Source organism: Scophthalmus maximus, chromosome 11 (genome assembly GCF_022379125.1).
Source record: "Scophthalmus maximus strain ysfricsl-2021 chromosome 11, ASM2237912v1, whole genome shotgun sequence".
Taxonomy (NCBI): domain Eukaryota; kingdom Metazoa; phylum Chordata; class Actinopteri; order Pleuronectiformes; family Scophthalmidae; genus Scophthalmus; species Scophthalmus maximus.
The window spans coordinates 8,739,565-8,749,509 of record NC_061525.1 but is presented as its reverse complement, the minus strand read 5'-3'; the positions used below and the strand labels follow the sequence as shown (position 1 = coordinate 8,749,509).

Sequence of the window (9,945 nt, the reverse complement as noted above, 5' to 3'; positions counted from 1 at the left end):
AAAAACCAAACAAAGATTAGAATTCGGCCAGAGATATTGTTCCATTTTCTTAAGCTTAAAGTTCTTAAGCTCCTTCACCTGAACTGAGCTTCAACAATCTATTGGAAGGGGAGTAGAGTGACCTCACTATGGCAGGTGATTGAATATTAAAGCACCTTTCAAATATTTTCAGAATAAGAGACAATAGCTGCTGCTGAATAACACCGTAAATGTATAATGAAGTGTTTATTGATTGTGTTTTTCTTAAATTTGGATACAATTTAAACACTATTTCAATTTCAATATTTCATTTTCCTAAAAAGGTCACAATATGATGTGCAAGTTAATATGATGAATACTGACATTTAACATGACAATTACCTGACATTATTGTTTAGATGGAAAATAAGTGGCATAATGAAATTAGGTTTATCCAATGATTTTTATTTAGATATTTGTGTTTTTAGTGAGGCATTCAATACCACAAACAGCTACATGAGAGTTAATATTCGGCTTATATTCATAAGTGAAATTAACTTATAAGGACTACAATGCTAATGATGTTACTGTAGATGTGTAAATAAGCACCTGTTTGCTATTTATGGATAATATGTCAATGTTGTGTTTATGAGATGTTTATGCTGCCCCCCAGCGGGCAAATACATGTTTTTTTCCAGGTTTATACAGTAAGCTTATCTTCCAAATATACCTCAAAACATGTAACTCCATTAGCTCAAACAGCAGAATCAATCAGACTTGTTAATTTTGTTTTGCAGGGATCTGTTCAGATTTATTGCCTCATGAATTTTTCACAGCTAAGGTGCGAAGGGATAAAAAGAAGCCTGTGACGATTCCAGTGTAACATCTACTGTAAGTTCACTGTGTTCATGATACACATGAAATCAGAAAGTGTGAGAAAGCAGAGTTGATTTTGGCAGAAAAATGAACTCTCAGTCTTGAGCCCAGTTTGAATTCTGTTGCACAAAACTGGGCTGTTATTTCAGACATCAGTTTATTTGATAATCCTCGCAATAGTCCTTCCAGTGGGAAAATATACAGTAAGATCATGGATCTTGTTTCTCCTGCAGTGAACACGCAACCTGAGCCTATTCAGACAAAGGCTGTCGTGTTACTGCAAACACCTGAAGTCAAATGCCGGAAAACAGCATGGGTGAGAGAAAATATTTAACATTTTCATATGACCTTTGCTTTAGCTTTATTCATTCATAATGCACATTTAAAACAGTGGAACAAAGTGCTGTACATACATAAAAACTGAATAAAGCAGTTATATACATGGGGTCTGTATAACAGGAAAAATAAATCACAAATATCTTTGGAAAACTAACAAACTGAAAAATGAAGTAAGTAAACCCAAAGATTAAGGCGTCAGAATCAATAATTAGAAGCATCTTTATACATGTATCTCCTGCACAAGCTTTTTTCTTTAGATTCATGTATGTCTGTGTATAAAATGTCAGATTCATTTTTTTCCACTGTGAATACAAGTAACTAATACATTTTCCCCAATCTACCAGACGCTACCACAAAAAAGAAGGTGCCAGATTAAAAAAAAAAAAGTATGAAAAAGATCAAGGAGCTTTGTTGAGGGAGAACATGTAACTAAGTTCAGTGTTATTAACAGCCTCTTCCCACCCACCATTCATCCCACTGGAACCTGATATGGGCCACTCGCTCTTACTCCCGGTCCAGTTCTTTCAGCCTTTTAACTGCGCAGACAAGTGTGGCGTGGTCATATGGACGTGTTTGCTGTTCCTGCAGACAGGCATGAAGGATGGTACCTGTCTCTGATGGCCCCCAACACAAAAGGACCTATGTTTGCCTGGCTGGATCCGTCCAGACTCTACTCTAACTCCCAGGTACGATGGAAAAACTGACGGGTTCTAGTTGCTCAGCTCAGACTGCTGATACGGTTGTTTCTACTTGTCTTCGCTCTCGCTGAACACAGTGTATATGAAGCACATTTATGAAATGCACATGCAGTGGGTTTGTATCGTACGCACACTGTTGCATTTCGTTCATTTTCTGTATTTGCACTTGAGTCAGGCTCTTGCAGACTGCGTCTCAGACCTTCTCAGCCCATTCCACAGCGACACCATTGACCTGGTTGCTGGGATAGATGCAATGGGATTCATTCTTGGTGAGAAAACAGCAACAGCAAATTACTTTATTCTAAGAAGTGTGTGTGTGTGTGTGTGTGGGGGGGGGGGGGGGGGGGGGGGGGGGCGTGTAAGAGCAGTCACAGTGTGTCTCACTAATTTTATTTTAAGAGGCAGCTCAGGAAACCTAACCCCTCAGTCCCGGACTTCAGCCGGTGGGGGTTGGGGGACTGTGTGTGTGTGTGTGTGTGTGTGTGTGTGTGTGTGTGTGTATGGGCCATTAAAAACTTTAACTGTCCACTGATGCAGCGTGCAAGAATACTTGTGATGTGTGTTTTTTTTCAGGGGCGTCCGTCGCCACCAGCCTTGGAAAAGGTTTCCTGGCGATCCGTAAAGCAGGACACCTGTGTGTCTCCACCCAGAACCAAAGCTACTCTGACTACACAGGCAGAGAAAAGACTATGGAGATAAGACAGGATGTTCTAAAACCAGGTTCATCTTCATTTTCTTCATTTACCCAGTAACCATGTCACACATTGGTCTTGAACAGAAATAGTTCCCCAGCTGGTAAGGACCACATTTGTTTCTTTGACTTTTAAGGGGGGTTTGTGAAAGTTGACAAGGTTACCAGTAAGTTCAGAGTTAAATTGTAGATTTTGGAAATATTCAGTAAATTTATTGGAAAGGTTATGACATTTTTATTTGTTATGTATTGAGAACCAGCAGTCCTAAATCACAGAGACGTTGGGTGTTTTATCATTCGAGACCAAGACAAGCAGCAAATCCTCATGTCTGAGAGGTTTGAATGACCAAATACAAATTTGGCATCTTGGTTGAAAGTTGACAAAAACGTTTGTATTAGATTATGAAAATAGTTGCTCATCAACAGAAGATGCAGCTCTAGGCTTCACTCATTCCCTGTCACACAGCACCCCCTAGTGTTGGTTACAGAAACTCACAGCCTAAAGCAATGAACCACTAAACATTACTGCATAAAGTTAAATGTACCTCCTTAAGCAGCTAAAACAGTAAAGTGCTGTTTACACATTGAGTAATTTGTACAATAAATAATGTAACAGATCAATAGTATATCAGTCCCAGAGGACTTTCTACTGCAGAGCAAGTAGTTCCTTTGAAACCAAGTACTTGTTTTTAAACTTTTTACTTAAGTTCTTTCATGAGTACTTTTATAAATGCAGCTATATGATTTTTAATTATAATGAATTATTATAAGATTGTTGTGTTGAAACTTTTACTTAAGTAAAGGTTTACTGCACCATTACCAAGTGTATACTGTACCATATCATTTCATGTAAATATGTCAATGTTTGCCCCGTATTTTGTGCAAGATAAATCACAACAAAATCTGCTTCTTCTTTATGTAAATTCTGCTAACTCTGTATACGATCATAAAATAATTTATGTCAATTCATATCTTGATGTTTACAGGTATGAGGGTGTTGTTAGTTGACCAATGGATAGAGACCGGCGGTACGATGAAGGCTGCCATTCAGCTGGTCGAGAGGCTGGGAGCATCCGTCGTAGGTCAGTCAACATGTCGACATTATCAATCTAATGAACCTCACCGCTAAAATGTGAACGTCTCGCTCCGTCTGTGACCTGCAGGTGTGGCAGCCGTGGCCATTGAAAACACAGAAGGGGGGAAGTGGATTAAAGAAAATTATAAATTCTCTCATTGCATCCCCGAAGAGCTGCAGAGCCAAGTTGATCGGAAAGTTCTTGAATCTTTCAAAGCTTCAACAGCTGAAAGGTTTGATATCATGTTTGCAATAGATGAGTAAAGAAGACAAGGGGATCACTGAGACACAAACTGGATATAAATGTATAAATATATATAGTGTTTGTTGAAGAAATAGTGAAAAACCTGTTTAATAGGCTGCACTGTAACAAATTTGATCAGGATACATGTACCATGTTAACATGTACTCTGATGGTGATGAGTATGATACGATTCATTTGACTTTATATGACATTTAAACACACCAAGAGGAATTTTTAAAGAAAATAAATGATCAATCATCAACGCACAGTTTCTGATACAAATATTTAGTCATTGACTTTATTGTGAACAAAAAGCAAAAAAAGTACCTATGAAGCATACACTGCAGATAAAAACATTTCAAAGCTGCATTTGCATGACAACAACGGTTCTCAACCTGGGGGTCGAGACCTCCAAGTGAAGTCTACAGGCTAATCAGAGATGACTGAACCTCTAATCTAAAATATTATTAAAAAAATAAGCCTAGTACCGATTTAAAACAAAACTAAACCAGCGTATTACTGTGAGGAAAAATCTCGATTGTAAAACAGCGACTACAGCAGCAAAACTGAATACTTGTTTCCAGCCCTAAGTAAAGTAAGCGTCCACACATCCACACATCCACAGTCATTCTTTGGCATCTCTGGAGAACCGGTCATTTTTGTGTCACTGTGTAACTCCAGACATGTTAAACTGAGCAACGCCACAAGAATCCACATCCCACAGAGGGAAAAAAAAACAAACTCATCAGAGGCCAGGAAAAACTGAATTCAAACACGTCAGGAAGTGAAGCTCCAGCGTGCCTCCTCCTGCTTCGACCACAGAAATCCCTCCCATGCAGCCACCGTCCTCTTTTTTTCCCCACTGAGAGAAATCCTCCTTTTCAGTCCGTAACTCTGACTCTAAAGCTCCGGCTCCCATCCTCACTGACAGCAGTTGGGCTGTTTCTTCTTCGGCGTAGCGTACAGATTGCTTGAAGTGCTGTTAATTCCTAAAACAAAAAGCAGTTGGGTGTTTAACTATGTGAAAAATGCTGTGGTTTTCATGATTACACAGTGATTCCCCGGATACTCACTGACAACGTCTCCGATTTGCCTTGATCCACTTTTCTCCAGCTCGGCAAGAACGTTGGTCTCGAATGCCAACGATGCAACTCGGAAGAAAAACTCCTTCACGTTTTCCCCTTGCAGCATGGAAGAGATAAAGATCAGCAAGGGACTGTATGGAAATTACAGTGTGCAGATCGCGGCTGAAACTTTAATCTGACTTTTTTTTAAAAAGCATTACCCACCTCGAGGTTATTAATATTAAAGCAACACCCTGATTTACAATTCAAATGTTAACGGAGCAATAGTTTTGTGGTGACTACAGATCATTTCAGTTCCTCTCCTTTGTTAAACTAAGAAACAACGAAACCTCACTCCCCCCCAACTAAACATTTTCAAACAGCCCCCGAGGTCAAAGGCTGGGTTGCTGGAGGTGAAGTGTATTACCTGTGAGTGATGAAACGGCCCAGTACTCTGCACTGATCTCTTGTGCTAGTTTGAGGGCATCTTGTTCGATCTGGGAATACTGAGCAGGAGACTGTGAGGGAAACCAGAGGCGACCAAGTTAGAGGTGGTGCAACCACGTTCAACAAAAGGAATCTTTATGCTAAAGGCTGCTACTCTATACACTATCTTCATAACTCATAAGTCTGACAGTTTGGTGTAAAAAGTAACAGAAAAATAAAAATAAATGTCCATTACATTGTCCTACAGCCTAGGCAACAGCACTGTAAGACCTGGAGATATTCATGCCGCGTAAAACAAACAAAAACTAAAAATCACAATTATGAAGATGGATAAAGACAATTTTGGTATTTGTCCTAATTGCGTAATAATTTATCAATTAATAAATTAGTTACCAATTGATTTTCTGTGAATTGACTAAACATTCAATTATATTCATCTCACCTCTCAAAACCAAAGGTTTGGCATCATTGCTTAAAAAAAAATAATCAAAATAGTCAACAATAAATTTTGTGTCCCTTGACAAATCAAATTAATCAAATAATCATTGCAGCTCTACTGCAAAGGCAATAGCAGAGAAATCAGCAGCTCAAATTCGAAAACTAGACCAAAAAGAAACTGATTTTCACAGCAACTGTAGAGTAATTCAAGAAGAATTGCACTAATAAAGTGGCCCAGCATTGAGCGGGATTCTTACTTCCCCTCACTGTTTACATACGGTTAAGGTCTTGGATGATTTGGGGTCTACTGGCGGATGGGAAAGCACATTCCTGAGGTTTGAGCCTGGACACAAACGCTCTGCGCTGCTGGCAATAATTCAAACTATTCACACTTGACTCTGGTAAAGACACACGAGTGTTCACAGGCGTTGTCCTTTTTACAACTGTAAAAGACGTACACTCAGGTCTTTCTTTGTGCCGACGATGAACAGCTGGACACTGGTGGGGTCGTTCTCTTTCAGGGAGTCCTCCAGCCACTGCCTGCCGACGGAGAAAGACGAGTTTGAATCCTCCCGCTGGGACAGAAGTACAACTCTAAGAGTGCAAACAATCTGCTCGTAATTGACAAACTTACCTCACATGACCCAAAGACGCAATATCATTCACATCAAACGCGATGATCACAACTGGAGGAACAGAAAATACCTCATCAATGAAAATGCTTTAACAGTGTATGCACATCTTGTTGTCAACAGTTACAAGACAAAAGTCTTTAGTGCACTTCTTATTTGTTCATCTCTCACCCTGGGCTCCTCTGTAGTATGTGGAAGCAATGCACTTGAACCTCTCTTGGCCCGCAGTGTCCCACCTGTAACGGACAGTGTGAGCAACAGTACGTCAGACTCAGTGCATTAACTTGGTTTCTTATAACGTGCGAATCGGACTCACAGCTGGAGGCTGAAAGGAACACCCAACACCTCGAAGCGCTCCATCTCAAAGTCGACACCGATCGTGGCCTTGTAGTTCTTATCGAAAGCATCTTTGCAAAATCTGAAACAGACAAAAAAAGTGCGTGCCTTCAGGAGACCCAGACGATAAACGGGGGAAGTTCCAGCAAAGTTTTTTTTCCGTTTCAGCCAAATCAGAGAAAAAAGCACATTAATTTCTTTGCTCTACACAGGCAGAATGCAATACGTGCAGAGGCAGTGGGGCTGAGAAACGAGGGTTTGAAGTTTTCCACTTTAGATATTTTACAACTAAATTTATTTCAAATTCTTCGAGCAGCAACAACAAAATGATGTTCAGTACCAAGGAACTGGGATGGACGCAGATTTTTTGGGGTACGTATGAATAAGACCTGAACAAATGACACTGCCACGGCCATTTAAAAGGGGGCATTTTCATTTCATATATTCATAATGTTCTCATGAAGAGCTGCATCTAATAAAATAAAACGTTATAATGCAAAAGATTAAGACACTTTTTAATGATAAAATAACAAATTTGGTTTTATTGAGGGATGTAAATGTTCTCCGAGTTCTTACTTTTTGAAGTTATTCATTTCCCAGAGCTGCGCCGCAACCTGCTTTCACTTATTGACTGACAATATTTGAGCTTACCTATTAATCAGGCAGGTTTTCCCGACAGCCAGGTCGCCCACAACAATGACCTTGGAGATTTTAAATCTGCTGAGAAGACAAAACAAAACAAGCAGCAACAAGTAAGTTAGTGGACACAAAAGAGCACATCCCATATGACCTGGCCTGGGGTTTGTGCACTCACCCCACGGTGCCGGTGCGCTGCTCCTGGCAGGCAGTCTTCACTTTATTGTGAAATTCGTCTTTGGTGTGGAGAGCGGCTTCTTTCCTGAAGTACTGCAGGAGAGGAAGGAGACGTTGTGAGGCTGCAGACTTGCTCTACCCACGTGAAGCTAAAAGAGTGAAGGAGTTTTACCTGAGGAAGCTGAACGATGACCCGGTCCCTTCGGACAGGAGGAAGAACACTCATGGCGGGAACTCGGACTGACATGAAGAATCCGGGGAAATATTCAGCACGGGGACGTGGTGAGCTGGACGGACAGAGAGGGGGGAAAGCATTCAAAAAAAATCTGCCATTTAAACTCATTAATTCTTTATTATTGGTAGACTGTGGTGACATTTTTTTTTGTGCCCAATCATCAGGCCTGTTGCCACTGGCCAACAGAATAACAAGATTAGGAATAAAGCTCATAAAAACTCCATCCACAGTCTTCTGGCCTTGCTCTTCCAGAGGGACCCCGTTTTAAGACATTCATTGTTTTACAGTGGTGTTTTATCAAACCGCTTCCACTTTCTTTCCCTGATGTTGTGTTCATGTTTCTGACAAGTTTGATTTTACTAGGCATTTGAGGCAACACGCGATATTTTAGCTTCACTTTTGTACGATACGTGTCGTCCATCTTCATCTACAGTTGTTGGTTGCAACCAACAATCAGTTTCATCATCAAAAGACCTGACAATTATTAACTTCAGTAAGCTATTGACCACTTCAGTGTGTAATATAATAGTGAAAATTGTTTATCACAATTTCCTCCAAGTGCACGTTAACCTTAATATACACTGTCCCACCCGCTGTGGATGACCCCCCATTGCAAAAGCAGTTAACCCACAATTAGTTCCAACGTGTGGCTATGTGGCTCATCCTTCACACACAGGGAGACACTACGGGCCTTATTTCCCCTTTTATGCCAAAACATAGGTCAGACATAACATTGTGCATTTCCAACATGTCCGCCTCTGTTCAGCGTCTCTTGTTGTACACATTGTACACCGATTTGTGGGTCGTTACATTTAAAAAGTGGACTTTGAAAGGAGACCAGGGTCATGGCTGAAAGCAAAATGGTTGAAGAGCAGTATTCACACGTGACAAACTGATACCAGTGGATTTTAAGACAAGTTGATTTCCTTCCAATCGACTGACTTGGGATCAGTTCATCACCATTTCAGCTGTAGAGTGCTGGGACGTTCCTGGGTGATTCTGAGGAGATGTGTTTGTTTGTTTGTTGGTGCCCTAGGTCCCAGACAGAGGTGTGGGCCAGGGCGACCCCCCAGGTTAAAACGTCTGTTGTCCAGTTTGGAGCAACAGGGCGACACACACGCACACACACACGGACACACACACGGACACGCGCACACACACACACACACGGACACACACACACACACACACACAGAGAGAGAGCAGACAACAGTAATCAGTGCTGATCCACTTAGTAATGCGGAGATCTGTTCTAATCCTATTGTTCATCAGAGCTGCTGGTGAAGAAGACGAGGTCTCATGTTGTAGATGTGGTCAGAGCCATTCAACTGGGACCAGTCCACCTTCAAACTCCCTTCTGCAGACTCTCAAACTGCAGGTAACGTGTTTTTATTTTCATCTCGGCAAAGAAAAACACACCGGGTTACAAACACACACACAGCGCGCGCGCGCGCACACACACACACACACACACACACACACACACACACGTCCCAGTAAAAGTTCTGAGACCGGTGTGTTTGAGTTGGGACGGTACCTCGGCGAGACAGGACGGTCCTCTCCAGGTTCCTCTCTTGATCGGACGCGGGTCTGCGGAAGTTGAGGGGGAGCTGCAGACTGAGAGCCGCCGACTCAGTTCCCTGGTTTTCTCTTTTTCTCTCCTCCCAGTTTTTTTCTGCTCGTTCCCCTGCTGGAGGAAATGAGGAATACTCGGAAATATCTATCTATCTATTATTCTATTATTCCATCTATCTATCTGCCAATCTCTCTATTATTATATAAATATATCTATCTATCTATCTATCTATCTATCTATCTATCTGTCTGTCTGTCTGTCTGTCTATCTATCTATCTATCTATCTATCTATAATCTATGTATTATTCTATTATTCCATCTATCTACCTGTCTATCTATCTAATATTATATAAATCTATCTATCTATCTATCTATCTATCTATCTATCTATCTATCTATCTATCTATCTATCTATCTGTCTGTCTATCTATCTATAATCTATGTATTATTCTATTATTCCATCTATCTATCTGTCTATCTATCTATTATAATATAAATCTATCGATCTGTCTATCTATCTATC

General features: G+C 40.7%; 2 protein-coding genes across 4 annotated transcripts; one reads left to right on the top strand and one right to left on the bottom strand.

Annotated features, from left to right (window-relative positions):
- The first annotated feature begins 1,639 nt into the window (after positions 1-1,639).
- Positions 1,640-4,143, top strand: zgc:174895 (uncharacterized protein LOC100126024 homolog). Its single transcript, XM_035623513.1, has 5 exons — positions 1,640-1,859; positions 2,047-2,140; positions 2,445-2,591; positions 3,549-3,644; positions 3,726-4,143. The coding sequence occupies exons 1-5, from the start codon at positions 1,737-1,739 to the stop codon at positions 3,899-3,901; spliced, it is 636 nt and encodes a 211-aa protein (XP_035479406.1). The 5' UTR covers positions 1,640-1,736; the 3' UTR covers positions 3,902-4,143.
- Positions 4,144-4,147: 4 nt separating this feature from the next.
- On the bottom strand, positions 4,148-9,522 carry rab34a (RAB34, member RAS oncogene family a). Of its 3 annotated transcripts, none has more exons than XM_035623512.2 (11): positions 9,384-9,522; positions 7,784-7,898; positions 7,613-7,704; positions 7,450-7,518; positions 6,779-6,880; positions 6,634-6,698; positions 6,465-6,516; positions 6,289-6,370; positions 5,373-5,463; positions 4,955-5,066; positions 4,148-4,870 (listed from the first exon to the last, which is right to left on the bottom strand). In XM_035623512.2, exons 2-11 carry the CDS (start codon positions 7,856-7,858, stop codon positions 4,864-4,866), a joined length of 747 nt encoding a protein of 248 aa, XP_035479405.2. In that variant the 5' UTR covers positions 7,859-7,898; positions 9,384-9,522; the 3' UTR covers positions 4,148-4,863. The 3 variants fall into 3 exon arrangements, with proteins under 3 accessions (XP_035479405.2, XP_035479403.1, XP_035479404.1); XM_035623510.2 differs by having other exon boundaries at positions 4,955-5,062; XM_035623511.2 differs by having other exon boundaries at positions 4,955-5,062; positions 7,450-7,515.
- Between the last annotated feature and the right edge of the window lie 423 nt (positions 9,523-9,945).

Excerpts from the sequence above, each read along its gene's own strand:
- zgc:174895 (XM_035623513.1), top strand. The coding sequence starts at position 1,737 with ATGGACGTGTTTGCTGTTCCTGCAGACAGGCATGAAGGATGGTACCTG. Across the intron at positions 1,860-2,046 it reads GACTCTACTCTAACTCCCAG|GCTCTTGCAGACTGCGTCTC; the intron begins GTACGATGGAAA and ends CACTTGAGTCAG. Across the intron at positions 2,141-2,444 it reads TGCAATGGGATTCATTCTTG|GGGCGTCCGTCGCCACCAGC; the intron begins GTGAGAAAACAG and ends GTTTTTTTTCAG.
- rab34a (XM_035623510.2), bottom strand. The coding sequence starts at position 7,858 with ATGTCAGTCCGAGTTCCCGCCATGAGTGTTCTTCCTCCTGTCCGAAGG. Across the intron at positions 7,705-7,783 it reads TCATCGTTCAGCTTCCTCAG|TACTTCAGGAAAGAAGCCGC; the intron begins GTAAAACTCCTT and ends CCTCTCCTGCAG. Across the intron at positions 4,871-4,954 it reads GCAAATCGGAGACGTTGTCA|GAATTAACAGCACTTCAAGC; the intron begins GTGAGTATCCGG and ends TTTTTGTTTTAG.